Source organism: Aedes aegypti, chromosome 2 (genome assembly GCF_002204515.2).
Source record: "Aedes aegypti strain LVP_AGWG chromosome 2, AaegL5.0 Primary Assembly, whole genome shotgun sequence".
NCBI classification, from domain to species: domain Eukaryota; kingdom Metazoa; phylum Arthropoda; class Insecta; order Diptera; family Culicidae; genus Aedes; species Aedes aegypti.
This window is the reverse complement of record NC_035108.1, coordinates 34,154,592-34,176,144: the sequence shown is the minus strand read 5'-3', so window position 1 is coordinate 34,176,144 and position 21,553 is coordinate 34,154,592. Positions and strand designations below refer to the sequence as shown.

Sequence of the window (21,553 nt, the reverse complement as noted above, 5' to 3'; positions counted from 1 at the left end):
AAATTATAAGGCGAAATGCGTAGAAGCATCAGCAGAATGATTCATGGAGCAATTTCAGTAGAGATTCCCTGAGTAAGAATTCTTGTGTGGTTCTTCGTTAGAACTTCTGAAGAAATTTTGGATGAATTTTAGAGGATATATTTGTTTGGTAAATGGCTGGGCATGGCGTACCATTGGTACCTCGCGTACCTGAAGGAATACAATAGACCCCTCTGTGCGGTCCTTAGCCTCTTGCCCAGCAACTCCTATCCCTACCTCCTCGCGGTACTGGCCGGGGTACGAGTAACCTTAGGGAAGATCGGGTAACCAATTCCCGGTGGGAACTTTGGTCGTATGCTGACAGGGAAGGGGGGGTTTGCTTTTGCTTTTGCTTCTGCAAACCTTTAGCGTCTGTACTCCATGTTAGGAGCGGCTCACAACAGCGTCTGTTCCCTATGTCAGGGGCGGCTGATCATCGTCCGAGTGCCAGAGAAGGACTCTAAGCTAAACTGTGTACTATGGTCCTCCGGAAATCTAGGGAGTTGGTGTCAGGCCCTGCAAGCCAGCCGTAAAAAATTAAAGCAACGAATAATCAACGAAAGAATACAAACCGGGACAATCGGCGAAGACCACAGCGACGGAAAGGGATTAGCGATTGGAAGCTCGGTACACACATACTCGCTGACATGCTGAAGGACCGCGGATTCGGCATCGTAGCGTTGCAGGAAGTGTGTTGGAAGGGATCAATGGCGCAAACGTTCAGAGGTAACCATACCATCTACCAGAGCTGCGGCAACAGACACGAGCTGGGAACAGCTTTTATAGTGATGGGTGATATGCAGAGGCGTGTAATCGGGTGGGGTCCGATCAATGAGAGAATGTGCAAGTTGAGGCTCAAAAGCCGGTTCTACAACTTCAGCAAAATAAATGTGCACTGCCCTAACTCCGGAAGCACTGATGATGATAAAACGCTTTTAACGCGCAGCTCGAACGCGAGTACGACAGCTGCACAAGCCACGACGTCAAAATCATCATAGGAGATCTAAACGCTCAGGTTGGCTAGGAGGAGGAGTTCAGACCGACTACTGGAAAGTTCAGCGTCCACCGGCTGACGAACGAAAACGGCTTACGACTAATTGATTTCGCCGCCTCCAAGAATTTGGCCTTCCAACACAGCCTTCCATATCGATACACCTGGAGATCACCACAGCAGACAGAATCACAAATCGACTACGTTCTGATTGATGGACGGCACTTCTTCGACATTATCGACGTCAGGTCCTATCGTGGCGACTCCGACCACTATCTGGTTATGGTCAAACTGCGCCCAAAACTCTCCGTCGTTAACAACGTACGACGACCACCCCGGTATGACCTAGAGCGGCTTAAGCAACCGGATGTCGTAGCTGCATACGCGCAGGTGAAAACTTGTGAAAAATGGGGCAAAAATATCGAGAAACAAAAAAGTTACTACAATTTGAATATTTTTTACGGTAAAAAATGAAGCAGCCGGTAGAGGGGTTAAGGATGTCATTCACCAGCTCTAGAACAATAAAGCTGCTGGTTGATACGTCCGTAGAATAAAACAAAGGTAGTTTCTAGTTTAACGTCTATTCTATTTGGTGGTTGGACATATAATGAATTGAAAAACTATTTATTCTGTCAAGGCCAACATTTCATGGGTTGCCTTGATGTAACATCTCCCCCTTAGAATAGCCAATATCCTTGAAGTTTTGACGGAAGCCTAAGTAATCGTCTAGGTCGATCGGGAACTTCCGGCTCGTCTGTTGGAGTTGGCTCAGGTTCTTCGTGTTGTTCTTGTTCAGGTTCTTCTGCTGCAGGTATTAGTAAAGCTGGTACTTCTTCGAGTGGAACTTGATCATGAACAGCATTTAGTTCTTGAATGTTGATTGGGGGTAATTCAGCAGGTTCCTGTGGCAGGTCGAATTCGTCAAAGAAAATGGAAAGTGGTGATTCTTGACAGCGGGGTATTTCTGCTTCAACTCGGTTTTTCAGTTGATTGATGTGAGAACGGATTAATCGCTTGCCTTGGTTCAGTAATACGTTGTAGTTGACCTTTCCAATCCGTTCGATGATTACAGCGGGCATCCAGGACCATGAATTGGCTTGGTGGACTTGGGCATACACCGTATCACCTCGGTCGAAGTTCCTATGGTCTCGTTCGGTAGCATTATTCTGGCGTTCTGTTTCTTCGGGGTTCTGACGTATATGACTATCTGGAGGTTTCAATAGAGCTGCCACCGTCCGCATTGGCCGTCCTAGCTTCTTCTTCGCTGGTGACTGTCCTCCGAGATCTTGTGCTGAAGTGGAGCGGTATACGGTGAGAAAAGTGTGCAGTGAATCTTCTAGGGACTCTCCTCCCGAACGAATTTTCTTCACGCTTCTCTTCACGGTGTCCACAAAACGTTCCGCCAACCCGTTTCACTGGGGGTGGTACGGAGCCGTACGGATGTGACGAATTCCAAAAGATTTGCAAAAATTCTTGAACTCCGAACCGGTGAATTGTGTTCCGTTGTCACTTACCACGGTCTCGGGAATTCCAAACGTTGAGAACATCTGCTTGAGGAGCTTAATCGTCGTTTTTGCCGTTATTGATTTGGTCAGCACTACTTCAGGCCATCTAGTGAAAGGATCAACGACCACCAGAAAGTAGTTGCCATCTACCGGTCCAGCGTAGTCTATATGGATGCGGGACCACGGTTTTTCAGGAGCAGGCCATGGCTCTGGCTTCGTCTTGACAGGAGCCTTGGCAGCAGAAGCACAATGAACGCAACGTTGGACAAAATCTTCAATTTCACCATCTATTCCGGGCCAGTACACGTAGTTGCGAACGATTGATTTCATTCTTACCACGCCAGGATGACCACGGTGGAATTGATTGAGCAGGCGTCGTCGAAAAGTCTCCGGAACGATCACTCTTTCCTTGAACAGTACGCATTCACTGATTATGCTGAGAGATTCACGTCGGTTGTAGTACGGTTGAACTTCTTGGGCTACTTGCTTGGAAACAGCTGGCCATCCGTCCAGAATGTACCGTTTTACTTGCTGGAGAATCTTGCACTTTTTTGTGGCATCTTGGAGTGCTGAAACGGGAACTGCTTCTACCGTCGTGTTCAGAATGCTTACCATATCTTCTTCTAGCGAAACTGAAGCGATGACGTAGTCTTCTTCTGGACGCATGCTTCGGTCGATGAGGCGGGAAAGCATGTCAGCACATCCAAATTCGTTGGTCGAAACATATTCAATGTCGAAATCATAATTCAGCATGATGAGAGCCCAGCGCTGCAACCGGTTGGCAGTGTGCACTGGTATGCCTTTCTTCGATCCGAAAACCGACAAAAGTGGCTTGTGATCCGTCTGGAGCGTGAATCTTCTTCCCAGTAGAAACTTGTGAAACTTGGTTACACCATACACAAGGGCTAAAGCTTCTTTTTCCGGTTGTCCATATGCTTGCTCTGCAGTTGTGAGAGAGCGTGAAGCGTGTTGAATGGCTTTCAAGCTTCCGTTCGGGAACTTGTGGAAGATTACGGCTCCAATTCCTGTCTTCGATGCGTCTGCAGCAACAACAATTGGTAAATTTGGATTGTAGTGGGTCAAGAGAAGGTTGGATTTCAGCACATGCTTGAATTTTTCGAAAGATCGCTGACAATCGGCACTCCAATTCCACTTGACGTCCTTCCGCAGTAGTTGATCCAAAGGGTGACGCAGGTCGTGAATGTTTGGAACAAACTTACCATAGTAGTTCACGGCTCCAAGAAACGATCGCAATTCAGAGATGTTCTGCGGTGGAGGAATTCTAGAAATGGTCTTCACTTTCTCCGGGTCTGGACGGATACCACTGCGGTCGGTAATGTGACCTAGGTAGCGGACTTCAGTTTGAAAAAACTTGCATTTTTGCATCTTCAGGTGAAATCCCCAGTCCTTTAGCCTTTGTAGCACTAGGTTCAACGATTCAGCGTGTGATTTCCAATCTTTACCAGCAATGATGATGTCATCGATGAATAGACGGACTCCAGGAATGTCCGCAACAAGACTTTCAATCAGCCGTTGGAACGCTCCCGGCGCTGACTTGACACCTGGAGCTAGGCGGTTGAAGCGAAACAAACCTCTATGCGTGTTGATTGTTAGAAGTTGCGTGGAGTCTTCAGTCACCTTGCACTGCAGATATGCATCGGATAGGTCGATCACACTGTAGTATTGACTTCCTGCCAGCTGTGCAAAAATTTCTTCAGGTGTGGGCAGCGGATAGTTGTTGGCTTCCAGTGCGTTGTTAAGTCCGGTCGAGTAATCCGCGCAAATCCGAACTCTGCCATCCGGTTTCTTGACAGCATCGATCGGTGCTGCCCATTCCGAAAAATCAACAGGTGTAATGATTCCTAGGCTTTGAAGTCGATTGAGTTGATCGATCATCGGAACGGAATGAAATGGAACAGGTCGTTTTGGGCAGAAAACTGGCTTGCTTCCCGGCTTCAGATGCAGCTGGACCTTCGTGCGGTTGCAAAACCCAAGCGATTCACTGAAAACGTCCTTATGGTTCATCTTCAGTTGTTGAATTTCTCGGTCGATTTCTTGCCTTGAAGGTACAACGACTTGATTGCAGATTGTATCAAACGGAATCGACCAGAGGTTGAATAGGTCAATCCATTCGATGCCCATCAGATTGAGATTTCGTACGGATGTCACGAAACATCGGCCTCGCTTGGTTGTGCCCTTTAGCGTTACATTGCAGTCAAACTCACCGAGCAGCAGAAGTGGTTCGCCCGAAGCGTTGGAGGCTTGACTTGATGATGGTTTCATCTTCGGCTTGCCGAGTTCTTCCCAAACTGCTTCCGAAACGATGGAAATATCGCTGGCTGAATCCAATTGAAGAGAGATCGGAACGTCGTTGATCATCATAGTGACGAACTTCCGTTCCTTTTCACGATGCTCAATGTGGTTGACGATGAATACCCCTTTAGTTTCAGCGCTGGATTTTCCCTTCTTCCGCTTCTTGCTGTTGTCTGTTTGAGCTGAATTGGATGGCTTTGCAGACTTCATGGAGGAAGAACAATATCCTTCCTTATGACCGACGTGATTACATTCCTTGCAGATGTGGGTGCTGTAGCCGCATTCCTTCACGAAGTGCATTTGGCCACATTGCCAACAAGGAGACTTCGGCTTCTTACTTTCATACTTCACGGAAACTTTCTGATGCGTTGCGCTCTTCCTGTCCCTGACGGCGTGAACCATTGATTTCGAACTGCCCTGCTGTTCGATGATCGTGGTGTCTTCCTTCAGGTTGACAAGGCGTTGATACTCGTCAATTAACGACTGGAGAGTGGCTGGAGCTTCAGGCTTTTCGTTTTCCAGAATTGAAAGTAATCTTGCTCTGACATCGGCGTACTTCGAGGCCTTCAATCCGCTGACAAACATCAGGCACTTGAAATGATCGAGAGTGAGATTCTGGAATTGAAAATCTTCACAGGCTCGGTTCACGTGTCCTCCATAGCTGATAATGTCTTCACAATCGCTCTTCACCAACTGGAGACATTTGAATCGCTTCCGGAATGTGGATATTTGATTACCAAAAATTTTCTTGAGGATTTTCACGGTATCTTCAAACTTGACCTCTTTTGGCAACTTCGGCAAAATGTAATTGAGATAGCGGCTGTGCGAAGCGGTGTCTAGCTTCCGGAGAAGAAGACGAACTTTTGCGGCATCGTCCAGCTGGCGGGCATCATTCTCGAAGAGGTCTTGATAACGATCAAACCAACGGCCAAACGTGACTCCGTTTTCTTCATCGAAAGATAATTCGGTAATGTTTGATGACAGGGATTCCAAAATCTGCTCTTGACTTTGATGCTGCGGAAGTTGCTGCTGGACCGCCATTTGCTGAAGAAGCTGGGCCATTTGAAGGATAACGTCTTGAATTCCAGGTTCTTGATTAGCTGGCATGTTCGTGGATTCCATCCTCGTCGCCAAATGATACGTCCGTAGAATAAAACAAAGGTAGTTTCTAGTTTAACGTCTATTCTATTTGGTGGTTGGACATATAATGAATTGAAAAATGATTTGTTCTGTCAAGGCCAACATTTCATGAGTTGCCTTGATGTAACACTGGTAAGGTTGGTATCGGAGCTGAACTCATAAAAACGGGCCCGGAGAGGCTGGTCATTTGTCTGCGCCGGCTGGTAGGCACAATCTGGGAAACAGAACAGCTACCGGAGGAGTGCCCCATCTACAAGAAAGGCGACAAGTTAGAATGTGAGAACTCTCGAGCGATCACCATTCTAAATGCGGCCTACAAAGTATTATCCCAGATCATCTTCCGTCGTCCGTCTTCCTGTAGTAAACGAGTTCGTGGGAAGTTATCAAGCCGGCTTCGTTGACGGCCGATCGTCAACGGAGCAGATCTTTACTGTACGGCAAATCCTCCAAAAATGTCGTAAATACCAGGTCCCAACGCATCACCTTTTCATCGATTTCAAGGCGGCATACGATAGTATCGACTGCGTAGAGCTATGGAAAATCATGTACGAGAACAGCTTTCCTGGGAAGCTCACGAGACTGATAAGAGTGACGATGGCAAATGTGCAAAATTGTGTGAAGGTTTCAGGCGAACACTCCAATTCGTTTGGAACCCGCCGGGGACTACGACAAGGTGATGGACTTTCGTGCCTGTTGTTCAATATTGCGCTAGAAGGTGTCATGCGGAGAGCCGGGCTCAACAGCCGGGGTACGATTTTTACGAGATCCAGTCAATTTGTTTGCTTCGCGGATGATATGGGCCCAGATAGCCGTAGCGGTAAACGCGCAGCTATTCAGCAAGACCAAGCTGAGGGTCGTGGGTTCGAATCCCACCGGTCGAGGATCTTTTCGGGTTGGAAATTTTCTCGACTTCCCAGGGCATAGAGTATCTTCGTACCTGCCACACGATATACGCATGCAAAAATGGTCATTGGCATAGTAAGCTCTCAGTTAATAACTGTGGAAGTGCTCATAAGAACACTAAGCTGAGAAGCAGGCTCTGCCCCAGTGGGGACGTAACGCCAGAAAGAAGAAGAAGAAGATGGACATTGTCGGCCGAACATTTGAAAAGGTGGCAGACCTGTACACCTGCCTGAAACGCAAGGCAGCGAAGGTTGGACTGGTGGTGAATGCGACCAAGACAAAGTACATTCTAGCTGGTGGGGCCGAGCGCGACATGGCTCGCCTAGGTGTTACGATAGACGGGGATACGTTCGAGGTGGTCGACGAGTTCGTCTACCTTGGATCCTTGCTGACGGCTGACAATAACGTTAGCCGTGAAATACGGAGGCGCATCATCAGTGGAAGTCGTGCCTACTATGGCCTCCAGAAGAAGCTGCGGTCCAAAAAGATTCACACCCGCACCAAAAGTATTATGTACAAAACGCTCATAAGGCCGGTAGTCCTCTTCGGGCATGAAACGTGGACGATGCTCGAGGAGGACCTGCAAGCACTCGGAGTCTTCGATCGTCGGGCGCTTAGGACGATTTTTGGCGGTATGCAGGGGCCCACATAGCCGTAGCGGTAAACGCGCAGCTATTCAGCATGACCATGCTGAGGGTCGTGGGTTCGAATCCCGCTGGTCGAGGATCTTTTCGGGTTGGAAATTTTCTCGATTCCCAGGGCATAGAGTATCTTCGTACCTGCCACACGATTATACACATGCAAAAATGGTCAATCGGCAAAGAAAGCTCTCAGTTAATAACTGTGGAAGTGCTCATAAGAACACTAATCTGAGAAGCAGGCTTTGTCCCAGTTTGGACGTAACGCCAGAAAGAAGAAGGAAAGCGGTGTGTGGCGGAGAAGGATGAACCATGAGCTCGCTCAACTCTACGGCGAACCCAATATCCAGAAGGTGGCCAAAGCTGGAAGGATACGATGGGCAGGGCATGTTGCAAGAATGCCGGACAGCAACCCTGCAAAGATGGTGTTCGCTTCGGATCCGATTGGTACAAGAAGGTGTGGAGCGCAGCGAGCAAGTTCGTGCGTATCGATTTGGCGAGCGTGGGGCAGAACCGAGGATGGAGAAATGCGGCCACGAACCGAGTATTGTGGCGTGACATTGTTGATTCAGTGTTATCTGTCTAATGTTAACTAAATAATTTGTGCAATACTTGACGCAATCTCCAGAACTTCGTGCAGATATTTCTGAATTAATCCTTTGGAATTTGAGTTTGGAAACTTGATGGCAAGATTCGTGGCATACATTTGAGGCGCTGAAAATTCGATCGATTGGTCACTAGCTGGTGGAGATAAATTGATCAAATTTTCAGTGCAAATGATAGTCTGGTTCTTTGGATTTGTGCTCTTGAAAATTCGAGGTTTGGCTTCGATGCTGAAAGGAAATCCAACAGCTCAAAATTATTGGTTTGTTAAGGTGAAGATGAATCGAAGCCAAACTTCAAATTTTCAAGAGCACGGATCTGGAGAACCAAACATCCGTTTAAGCTGGAAACTTAATGGATTGGTCACCACCAGCTAGAGACCAATCGTTTAATTTTTCAGCTTGAACGGATGTTTGGTTCTCCAGATCTGTGCTCTTGAAAATTTAAAGTTTGGCTTCGATTCATATTCACCTTAATCAAAGGACAAACTCCATTTTAGATTATTCAGTGATCAAACACAGTCCGGATTGAATCATTCTCAAATCAACCTTGATTCGAATCATGCAATAACGACAAGCGTGATTCCAGTATAATTTCCTAGAAAAACCAAAGCTCACTCCCTTATCGAGGTGGTAAATGTTTGATGAGAATGTCTGGCTCTATAGCGGCTTTCTCTCCCTGATAAGACCGCTGCTACGCTGCTGCTAAGTTTGTAAACATCATATGTACTCATAGGAGCCCAATATCAGCAGCAGTATGTCTACTCAATACGAAAATTGTATGCCAGTCGAGCAATTTGCACGCATCTTCCGATAAGACCGAAACGTGATTGACATTCGCGCCAATAATTATCGCTATCACCAGCGATAACGAATGGGTTGAAGCCATTTCACCACAGCCCACACTGGTTCAGAACCAGAAAAATATGAGTTTTTAGTTTTAGAAAGGTGATGTCTTCTAAAAAGTGGTAGGAATGTCACAAAGTGACGTTTGTCTTTGTTTTAAGTTGGCTACAGCTTACCTAATGGGAGCCCAATTAAAACGCAGCCCTTCTAAAGATAGTACAGTCAAATTTCGTTCGTTGCACTATCTTCAAGTGGGCAACGTTTTAATTGGGATCCCGTTAGTTGGGCTATAGCCCACCTAAAACGAAAGCAAACGTCGTTTTCTGGCATAAGACGCAATTTATCAATTTTGGTAGCTCTGTTTTTCTTTTGCTCTATGTTATTTGACAGCTTGAAACTCAGCCCGATTAGTAAAAGTCTTTCACTAAGTGGGCTACAGGCTTAGTGCAACGAACGAAATTCGACTGTGCCCTTCAACCCTTCTTAAAACAAGACATCGAAAATTAAAAAAACGCACGTTATTCGGGTTTTAAACCAGTGTGCAGCCCCCCCACCATATACAACCATGTCCTACATGACAGCAATTTAAGTAACGCGCAATGCCAATGCATTGTACTTACGTGGTGTCGTCCTCGGTCGGATGATGTCAACTCCCCCCTTGGGGATTCCCTTGATGAGCTGCCCTCGGTTGGGGTCCGGCGTGTAGCGCGAGTCCAGCGACCCTCCGCCTCCATTGCTGTGCTTCGGGCCGGACATGTTGGATGTGAAGGAGTTTTCGCCCTTTTTGTACCCGCCCGGGTAGCTGAGGGCCAACTCCTGGTCCTGGCGTTTGCTGCAACATTTGTTACCCATTTCGGCTAATACGCACTATTCGAGTTTAGATTGTAGATTACTGCTAGGGTTGCGGGTCTGTTTTAGGGCACACTCCCAACAGATTTGCGTGGGAGTGTGGAAGGATAGTAGTCACTTTACGCCTAAATGTATACACTAGTTTTTTTTTGGTTTCAATTTCGGACAGAAAAACAGTCTGAAAAGGGAAATGCTGCTGTGGCTTGTTGAGGCACACCGTGGGCTGTTGGTTGTCCTAATACTTCCTTCCTTCGGTGAGAAGAAGGTCCGTCTACGCTCGTGTGAGGATCGGATATGTGCGTTCCGTTCCTAACCGGTCTTTGGTTGCTACAAAAAGCTAAATATTCTACTTTTTGTCGATTCTTCTAACTCCTGATACGATCTTTTTCGCTCGGGTTCGCTTGGAAATTAGATTCCAGATTATCTTGGCACGAATTAAATGCTGTCGTTGCGGTTTACGAAATTGGAGGTCTTAGTCCTAGGATGGTGCCGTGGCGGGTGCAGTACTAGTAGGAGGAGGTGATGGTGACGATGTCGACGGCGTGAATGAGATCGATGACAAAACATTCATCTGATAAGGAAACCGACGGAAACCCTCTTTCTGTCTTATTAGCACAGCTATTTGTGAAGATTAGTTAATTTGTATACTCTTTTCATTCGCTACTGTTTCCGAGCATGGAGGTCGATAGAGGTTTACTTTAGATCCTCTAGAAGGCTAGGGAAAACGAAGATAGGACCTTTACTTCACTCGAAAGTAGCTTCCACTTTCCTGTCACTTCTACCACCGAAGAATGGCACACAGCTCGTCCGAAAGATTTCCTTCCCTGAAGGCAAACCTCCTTATGAAATCAACGTGACCGGTTCCTAGTGCTGTTGGCCGGTCGGTTCTTGGCTAGTCTATTGACGCCGGTGATGATGATAATGGTGGTGGCGACAATGGCAGCCAAAACAACGCAAATCTATTCTCAAGAGGTTGTTTTCAACTGCCATTTTCGCCGGAGGATGCGTTTTTTTTTAGTCTCGTTCAGGGTTCGGCGCGGTTCCGTGTCGAGCAATGATCTGGAAAAAAGCAAGGAGGAAAAGGGTAAAAGTTGAGAACTTTGCATTTAGTTTTGGGGAGACGAAAAGTGCTTCGTTCGTTATGTAGCTTATTCATATTCATTAAACTTGCTATGGTGCGGAAAGTAAACTCAATTGGGAAAAGACAAACGGTGTCCAGTGGAGCACGGTAATGCAAATAGTTGGACTAAAGTTGTTCGTTTGTTGGGACAATTTGTAAAATTGAATGTTGCTGATGTATTCAGGATTCAATCAAATTTTCGAAATTCGGAATAGATTGAGGTAAATGTGAAAGGTTTATTGATACTATTGATTCTTGTAAAAGGAAAAATGGCTTAAGATGAAGATGAATCGAAGCCAAACCTCAAATTTTCAAGAGCACGGATCTGGAGAACCAAACATCCGTTTGAGCTGGAAACTTAATCGATTGGTCACCACCAGCGAGTGACCAATCGATTATGTTTTCAGCTTAAACGAATGTTTGGTTCTCCAGATCCGTGCTCTTGAAAATCATCACCTTAATGCCCATCACTTTTGCTTATCAACCAGGTATTCAATCGAACAAGGATTCAAATTCTAGTTTCAGTCCAGCTTTTCCTTCTCCCTGAAAATTGTTAACGAGAAAACGGAACACTGTTAATTTCTTGAGAAAGGCACTATAAATATGTCCGAAACGTCGAATGAAAACGTAAAATTCGTTTTTGAATCTAATAGACTAAAGGCTATAACCTAGAATATAATCATCACAGACGTATCCCCGAGAAACTAAACAACTATGAAATCCGCATGAACTCACGCAGATCGAAGTGCGAACAAATCATTACACAATCATTCAATTTATTTTTCTATCATTGGCCTACATTCTGTCGTGACAATCTCCATTGTTGTCCAAAAACATAATAACACCAGTACATTAAATGGCATTTTAAATCCTAAGTAGTCATTTTATTTTTTTATTTTATTTATTTATTATAAATACTTGCTAAGTAACGACAATCCTTTTTAAATTTAGCAATCGGAACTAAGGGATGGTACACAAATTATGTCACGCTTAATTTCAACTTTTTTGACCCCCTCCCCCCCTTTGTCACACTTTTTGTATGAGTCCCCCGAAAATTTTGTAAGGCTTGTTACGCTTGGCTCGACCCCCTCCCCCCCTTGGATCGTGACGTCATTTGTGCATGACCCCTAAGCATTCAAATTATTATATTTTTAACATTATGGTTATACCACATCTATGCTTAAACATTGATTGCTTCCTGAAAAGTGGTGTGTGCTTTGCGTACGGAACTCTGTTATATTAGAAATTAGAACATGATTTAGCTTCGGACGATAGCTGATTCCAGTATACAATACCGCGAACGAAAATCGATGCTCCATAATGTGAGGTTCTGTATTGCGGTATAACATAATTATTTACTCGAATACTTTGAAATGGTTGAAATTTGTCTGATAAGAAACTTGGCGTTTTAGTGGTAAATGTTTTGAAAATAGCTATAACTATTCTGATTTTAAGGAATTCATAAAAACTGCATCTGAGTAGCTTTCTTTGAAGGTGGGTGAATCTGGAATAGAATGATAGATTGAAGACCCAACGCACGCAACAGTTTAAAGCTATCCGTAATCTGTCGATAGCTCTTGCTGAGGCATTGAGAATTAATTCGAGACCATATGTAAAATGAGGTAAAAGTAAGGCCTTAAATTCAGTGATTTGTGACGATTCATACAAAACACTCGGTGATGTCCGACAAACACATTTCGCATAATTTGGTGTAGTGGGTATTATTGATATTGAAGGAATCATCGAGTTGAGAACATAGAGAGTTATAGAACACATAATCAGTGCAACTGCGATTCAAAAGACCATCCAGGTAGCTATTGAAACCAACTTTTACTATTGTTCTTTGATTCGATATCGAGCTATGGAGAGTAATATCGAAACAAGCTTATAACAAAAAATGTTTCGATCTTCTTTTCTGCATTTAAGCAATTATTGAGGAATTCTTTGAATTGTTTCTTGAAATTAAGTACTGTGTGATCCCGTTTTTGGCATGCTTCGATTTTGGCGCCTCCTGATTTTGGCAACAAAATGGATCCATTTTTGGCAAAATATTTGGGTGCCATAAAAAAATGTGAACTTTTGTAGATATCAATGTGTATTTTGTTTTAGCTAACATCAGGTCTACTTCATATCGACCGCATTGCAGAGCATTGTTCGTCGATATTCTTCCAAAATTACACCAACTAATGGGACTCCCCTACACGCCCTTTCACTTCGGAATGGTTTTCATACAGTGCACTATGGTCCAGGAATCAGTTTTACGCGGAAAGATGCATTCTGAGCTTTAGAATGAAACATTAGACAAAAACGGTCTTCTACAAAGTTGTTTGTATTAGTTAAGCCCTTTCTTTGGTTTTATTGAAAATTAGGGTGGACCACATTTTCATAGAAATGATTAAACTAACTTTCTTATTTGTAGAAATTTTATTATACATGCTTCAGCAAAGTTGTAGACCATTCAATTTCAAGCAACTTTGCCAAAACAAGTTTTTTTGTATCTCTTAAATTAACCGATTTAGAGCTTTTTTCCTACGGTGACATAGGGTGGTCCGAACAAAACTGGTTTTCTGGCTCTAGAGTTTTCAATTCAAGTTTCTCATCAAAGTAGTCTATGAAACACTTTTAGAGCTTTAAAAAATGCGTAATTTGGTGAGTGAAGAAACTCGCTATCTCCTTCCGTTTAGGAGTTATTGTTGTTTTTCTTCCAAAAATATGCCAACTTTGTTTGTAAATATCTCTGATTGGGGCAATCATAAAAAATATCTTTTGACGGCATTCAAAAGACAAAATAAAATTGTATATTATTTCAAAAAATTACAGATGTGTTATTTTTGTAACTCTAATAAAACGTCTTGAAAGTCAAACATTTTTTATCACAAAAACTTCAATAACTTTTGAACTACAATAGATAATAACAATCTTTTTGCATGAAAATGTGCGTTTTGTTAAGTTCTAAAAGTCGTCCATAGACGACTCTGACGAGAAAATAATATTTAAAAAACTAGAGTTAAAAAACTTATTTTTGTTGGACCACCCTGCGATGATTAGGAAAAAATGTTCTAGATTGGTCAAATTTTGAGCTACAGAAAAACTTTTTATGGCAAAGTTGATCAAAATTTCAAGTTCTACCGCTTTGTCTAAGAGCATATACCAGTATTTTTGCAAATAAAAAAGTTGATTATATGATATGTGTGATATTGTGGACCACCCTAGTTTCAAATGACACAGTATGAAAGCTTACATTTTTAGAAACAATTTTGTAGAAGATCATTTTTATCTAAAATTTCATTTTCATGCTCAAAATGTAAAATAATAAAGAAATACATACCATGAAAATCTTCAAAATAGTTTTAGAGCCCTATTTTTCTTATTTCAGATTTCTCGTCAAAGCAGTCTATGAACGACTTTAAGAACTCAACAAAACGCAAATTTGCATGCAAAAATATTGATGATATCTATTTATGTTCAAAAGTTATTAAAGTTTTTCTGCTTAAAAACCTTTGTTTTTCAAGGCATTTTATTAGAGTTGCAAAAATAACACATCTGTAATTTTTTGAAATAATATACAATTTTATTTTGTCTTTTGAATGCCGTCAAAAGATATTTTTTATGTTTGCCCCAATCAGAGATGTTCACAATCAAAGTAGGCATGTTTTTGAGAGAAAAACAACAATAACTCCTAAACGAAAGGAGATAGCGAGTTTCTTCACTCACCCAATTACGCATTTTTTAAAGCTCTAAAAGTGTTTCATAGAATACTTTGATGAGAAATTTGAATTGAAAACTCTAGAGTCAGAAAACCAGTTTTGTTCGGACCACCCTATGTCACTGCAGGAAAAAAGCTCTAAATCGGTCAATTTAAGAGATACAAAAAAACTTTTTTTGGCGAAGTTGCTTGAAATTGAATGGTCTTTAACTTTGCTGAAGCATGTATAATATAATTTCTACAAATAAGAAAGTTAGTTACACAATTTCTATGAAAATGTGGTCCACCCTAATTTTCAATAACACCAAACAAAGGGCTTAACTAATACAAACAACTTTGTAGAAGACCGTTTTTGTCTAATGTTTCATTCTAAAGCTCAAAATGCATCTTTCCGCCTAAAACTGATTCCTGGACCACTGTGCAGTGATTCATCTATAAAAGTATATCAATTTGATTTCTTACATCTTTTCTCAGGCATTCATACTGCGTGACCTGCCCCTTTGAGTCTGCCGGTTGGTGATATATTTAATAAAAAAAACCCTGGTCTGCAGATTTAGAATCGTTCGTTTGTACAATGCACAAAAGCAACAAAAAGTCTATGACTCACACAAAGTTTTGAACAGAAACTACGCCCAAGTAACCAGTAAGCACGATAATGCGGCACGGTAACAGCATAGGGTAATCATTTGATGCATGTCAGTTTTATATACGCATATAATGCTATTATAATGCCAGAAAAGGCGAAATAGCGTGCCATTATAGTGCCAAGATATAACCGTGCTTCTCTGCACCACTAATGCTGATATAAGACCACGTGAGAAACGTCAGTGTTTTCGCCAGGTTTTTAGGACGAATATTTTGTGCTTTCTCGTACGCAGCCAGAGAGCTTTCGCGTATGCGGCCAAGCAACTGGTACACGAGGTAAATAAATGAATGAATGAAAATGGAAACCTCTAATAGTATGCAAAAAATGTAATAAAATGATACAGATAGTACTTCTCCGTATCAGAAATATTCGTTTTGGTAGTTTTCATCCTTTTGATGACTTGCAATTGCCTCATTTTGCGTCTCGAACCTGCGACACCCGTATTATTGAGTTGTTGTCCTGCTCCTTTGCTCCTACGGCCACATAAGATGAAAAGTATTGGAAAGAAAAGTGACCAATTTAAACCATCACTTTTCCCCGTCATAAAACCTGCAATTGTAGTAGTGAGAAGATTTATGTTTGACTCCCTCTTACCACTATATGCAAACACAAAGCACGTGGTATATCTGTCAAAACACTGGATGACATTTAAACATGTATTCGAATATAAAGCCAATATAGTGCTTATTTAATGCCTGTATGCATCAGGCTTAGAAGCATTAATGATGCTGTAATAGGGTTTCTATGCAGCGGAAGTGCTGTTATAAGGTGTGTATGCATTTGTGGTGCTATTATAATGCATGTACGCATCTATGATGCTGATTGAGGGCTTATTATTGGTGCTTATGGTTACTTGGGCGCTTTGTTCTCAATAAGATCATGTTTAAAGACGATGCAACATTATTTACCAATAGTGCTTTGGCTAGAGTACACATATAGGGCCGTATGAATAAAATGTAGTAAAGTTGAGTTTACTACATTCTCGGTAGTAAACGCTATATGTGGAACACGAGTGGAACATGTTTGTGTCATTTTCCTTTCTACACCTTTCGAACATACTACAAACAACGCATTGCTATGAATAAAGGTAGCATTTACTACAAAGCTACTGGTAGTTAGCTTCAGAGGTTGCTACACATGCTTTGAGATTGCGGAATTGAATGGAATAATTTACTTTTGAGTAAAAATCATGGGAAAACCATATGAGTTTTGATATTTCGGAAGGTATTTTGAGTTTTGCTTAGGAATTCTGAGGTTACGAAAACATTCGCCCCGCCAATGCTGAGATTCCGGTAAGATTACCGGCAGTAGCAATTTGTAATATCCGTGTGAATTCTGGCATTACGATAATTATGTTATTTTCTAGGAATTTTAGGATGTCGGTAGGAATTCAGATATTTATAATGTAATTTGGAATTTTACTTGTAAACTCTGACATCTCAGATTACCTTTTGAATTCCGGAATTCCTGTAGGAACTTTGGGATTCCGATATGGATGTCGGATTTTTTATGATAATTCTGGAAGTTTAAATACCATTCTAGGAATATTGCGGAAATATTAGGAATCTGGTAAAACTCTAGAATTGGGGTGGGAATGGGATTCCGAATATTAATCTCTTGGAATTCTGTGGGTATCTTTGAGACGGTATTTCTGTAAGAATCTATGAGATTGCGGTGGGATTCCTGCGAATTATTGTGTGAATATTTGTAATTCTAAAAATCAATCTTCGTAATTATTGTAAAAACCTTTAAGATTCCGTTGATCTCCAGTTCCGTTGGAATTTCAAAGCAAAGCTTTCAATGGGATTTTCTGTGAAATCGACAAGAATTTTGATAATTTCAAAGGGAACCCTGGTGTTTTAGGGGAGATCCTCATTGAATTCTAACGACTACCAATGGAATCACTACAATTCCCATAAAAATCTCGACATTCTAAGTTCTAGACATTCCAAGGATACTATCAGAAACCCCACCAAAATAACGAGAATATTGCAGAAACACTTAGAACTTCCGGAATTCAACATGCTGTTAAGAAAACACACGGGGAGCATCAAAATTGTACCGCAATTTCACCAGAATCTCAGTACTGGTGCTAGAAAATATGTGGTTCCAAATTTGATAGCTGTAATTTCAAGATCTCTTCATAGATGTTAAGCTAGTATTTAAAAAATCATCAATCACTGGCGTTGGCGAAGGCCGAAAACCACCCAGAAAATTCTTTGATGTACCATCATCATAAAATCATAGGCATAAAGAGAATACCAGACTAATCGCAAAATTACACTACAAATTTTGTCAAATAACAGCACCTTCAAGATTTGTGCAAATTGTCGCGTAATCGATTAGATTCCATGCATTTTCTTCATATTACTTACTTACTTATTTGGCTTTACATCAATTATCTTGATAAAGCCTCGCCAACAATATTTCGCTAATTCCCTCGGTTCATGGCCGCTTCTCTCCATCCTCGACTGTGACCCACGCTCTCCAGGTCTTGGTGTACCTGGTCAATCCACCTAGCTCGCTGCGCCCCACGCCTTCTTGTTCCGACCGGATTCGTGGCGAACACCATCTTTACAGGATTGTTGTCCGGCATTCTTGCAACATGCCCTGCCCAGCGTATCCTTCCAGCTTTAGCTACCTTCACGATACTGGGTTCGCCGTAGAGTTGAGCGAGCTCGTGGTTCATCCTTCGCCGCCACACGCCGTTCTCCTGCACGCCGCCGAAGATCGTCCTTAGCACTCGGCGTTCGAAAACCCCAAGAGCTTGCAAGTCCTCCTCGAGCATAGTCCACGCCTCATGCCCATAGAGGACTACCGATCTTATGAGCGTTTTGTACATCGTGCATTTGGTGCGGGGGTGAATCTTTCTTGACCGCAGTTCCTTCTGGAGCCCATAGTAGGCACGACTTCCGCTGATAATGCGCCTTCGTATTTCCCGACTAACATTGTTGTCAGCCGTCAACAAGGATCCGAGGTAGACGAACTCGTCCACCACCTCGAAGGTATCCCCGTCTATCGTAACACTGCTTCCTAGGCGGGCCCTGTCGCGCTCAGTTCCGCCAACCAGCATGTACTTTGTTTTCGACGCATTCACCATTAGCCCGACTCTTGTTGCTTCGCGTTTCAGGCGGGTGAACAAATCTGCCAGCGTTTCAAATTTTCTCCCAATAATATCCATGTCGTCCGCGAAGCAAACAAATTGTCCGGATCTCGTGAAAATCGTGCCTCGACTGTTAAGTCCGGCTCTCCGCATGACACCTTCAAGCGCAATATTGAACAACAGGCACGAAAGTCCGTCGCCCTGTCGTAGTCCCCGCCGAGACTCGAACGAACTGGAGTGTTCGCCCGAGATCTTCACGCAGTTTTGCACACCGTCCATCGTTGCTCTGATCAATCTTGTGAGCTTCCCGGGAAAGCTGTTCTCGTCCATGATTTTCCATAGCTCTATGCGGTCGAATGTGCAAGTTAAGAATCAAAGGCCGATTCTTTAACTTCAGCATAATCAACGTGCATAGCCCACACTCCGGAAGCACTGATGATGACAAGGACGCATTTTACGCGCAGCTCGAACGCGAGTACGACCGCTGCCCAAGCCACGACGTCAAGATCATCATAGGAGATTTGAACGCTCAGGTTGGCCAGGAGGAGGAGTTCAGACCGACGATTGGAAAGTTCAGCGCCCACCGGCTGACGAACGAGAACGGCCTACGACTGATAGATTTTGCCGCCTCCAAGAATATGGCCATTCGTAGCACCTATTTCCAGCACAGCCTCCCGTATCGGTACACTTGGAGATCACCTCAGCAGACAGAATCGCAAATCGACCACGTTTTGATCGATGGACGGCACTTCTCCGACATAACCGACGTCAGAACCTATCCGGGACAAAAAGCGCCGCCTGGAAGAGGTGGAATGCCAAGAGATGGAGTTGCTGTACCGTTCTCAAGAAACGCGGAAGTTCTATCAGAAGCTCAACACATCCCGCAAAGGCTTCGTGCCGCGAGCTGAGATGTGCCGGGATAAGGATGGGAGCATCTTGACGGACGGACGCGAGGTAATCGAAAGGTGGAAGCAGCACTACGATGAACACCTGAATGGCGCAGAGAACACAGGCACAGAAGGTCAGGACAGCGAAGGCGATGGCTACGTCAGCACAGCGGATAGCGGAAATCAACCAGCTCCCACGATGGGGGAAGTTAAGGATGCCATTCAACAGCTCAAGAACAACAAAGCCGCTGGGAAGGATGGTATCGGAGCCGAACTCATCAAGATGGGCCCGGACAGGTTGGCCGCTTGTCTGCATCGGCTGATAGTCAGAATCTGGGAAACGGAACAGCTACCGGAGGAGTGGAAGCAAGGCGTTATATGCCCTATCTACAAAAAGGGCGACAAACTGGATTTTCTTCATATGCATGATTGTATTAATTTTAGGCGTCACTCTGAATAGATTGTTCTTTACGTGCAGAATCACTCTGCACTCTGAATGGAAATTTTTTAACGTGCAGCTTCAGTCACTGCTCATGTTCGAAAGTAGTAAGTACTACATGTTCGAAAAGTTTTTTATTCATACCAAAAGTGTAGTAAACTTTGTGGATTTTGTTTTTGAGTAGATGCTACATGTAGTAAAGTTCAAAGTTTTTTATTCATATCACCCATAGTGTACTGTCATGTCAAGATGTTTAATAAGTTTAAATATACAGGCCGCATAGAAAAGCAAAATGTTCCTCACGAGATCCTGAAGATCATTAGATGGATTAATAGTTTCCTATCTAGATCCTGCAAAATACTCGAAAGATCCTAAGTTGTTCTAGGCTTCTGAGAATTTAAGGCGGATTGAGGATACTGAGTGCAATCTGGAGATTCCTAGCAAACATTAGAGGTTTCTTGCGGGATTCTGAGAATATAAAATTATTTTTCGCGTTAAGTATCATAAGGGCGTAACTGCAATGATAGATTTTTCTTAATCGATTCTCTCTTTAGCCAATTTCTTGGCATGTAAACTGTTTTCGACTGCTATTTTGGATTTAGTAGAAAGTACCCATTGTACTTCTACATGATAGATCATAAAATATTAAAAAAATCGTTTGATTTTAACGTACTAATGCAAAGAAAAATTTATCACTGCAGATACGCCTGTGTGATACTCAACGCAAGAGTTTGAGGGAAATCGAGCGATTTCTAGGAGATTCGTAAGATTTCTGGGACATCCTGTGAATTTCTAGCAGGATTGTGGATTTCTGGGGGTATTTTGAGGAATTGTTTACAAAATCTTGAGAATGCTGAATAGGTTTCCAGCGGAATTTAGGAATTTCTATATTCTTTTCGATTGTCTTGATACTTGAGAATTTCAAGCATTATCGCAGCGGAATGCTAAGCTCCTTGAACTCCTGCAATCTAGGCGATATCCCAGGATTCCATGCGAGATGCTTCAGAATCCTGTGGATTTCTAACGAGCACCTGAAGATTTCTATATGGCTCTTGAGATTTCGAATTTCCTTCGATTTTATATGATTTGCTGCAATTTCAACTTCTAGAACACAATTAAAACTTATTTAAAAAAAAAAAAAATAATTTGTGTTTCTAAGTTGCGCTGTCCTTATGGGATCCTCCATTTTAGGATCACTTTACCGCAACTATTGGTACAAGTGAGAAAAGTTTAAGCAGTTCTGGTGGTATTACATCAATTTTGAAGCAATTTGAACGATGTTTTCAGCTATTTCGTGTATCAATAAGCCAATACTTCGGTTGACGGTCTCGGATCTGCAGCTAATTCAATTAAATCAGTGTAAATGGCACTACCGCACCTATAGGAACACCCGCAACTAATGGATCACTTACCCTACAATAGTTTCTAATCCCGGCTCGTTTGAGTATCAACGCGGCGTTTGATTTTTGGACTCCAACAAACTTCGTATTTTGTATCTTTGTTCAGGAGTTCTTCGAATTGTTTCCTAAAATAAAGTATCCTGGGAAAAAATGGAAGCGTCATAGATTTAGGGTTCGGAATTTTGAGAATTGTAAACAAGCAACCATGAAGTAAGATTATGTCAATAGTTTCAAATCCCGGCCCGTTTGAGTATCTTCATAATTTCATTCCTTTTAATTGCATTTTCAACCGACATAATTCCAACAGCGTTAAATTCTCGTGCGAAGCTCAGATTTAGTGTCTTCATCAAAGCAGCAGAGATATTTATAATTTACAGATACTTTTGCAAGTTATATTATAAAAAACCTTTTCAAAGCTGTTTTTCCATATTCTTATCGCATTTTAAT

General features: G+C 42.7%; 1 protein-coding gene across 4 annotated transcripts in view; it reads right to left on the bottom strand.

Annotated features, from left to right (window-relative positions):
- The window catches only part of LOC5565105 (tyrosine-protein kinase Src64B), a 260,410-nt gene that overhangs the window by 3,115 nt on the left and 235,742 nt on the right, over window positions 1–21,553 (bottom strand). For all 4 annotated transcript variants that reach the window (XM_021840479.1, XM_001649397.2, XM_021840480.1 and 1 more), the window contains exon 3: window positions 9,577–10,864. In XM_021840479.1, the coding sequence (XP_021696171.1) occupies window positions 9,577–9,808 (232 nt within the window). In that variant the 5' untranslated portion in view covers window positions 9,809–10,864. The remainder of the gene's footprint in view (window positions 1–9,576; window positions 10,865–21,553) is intronic.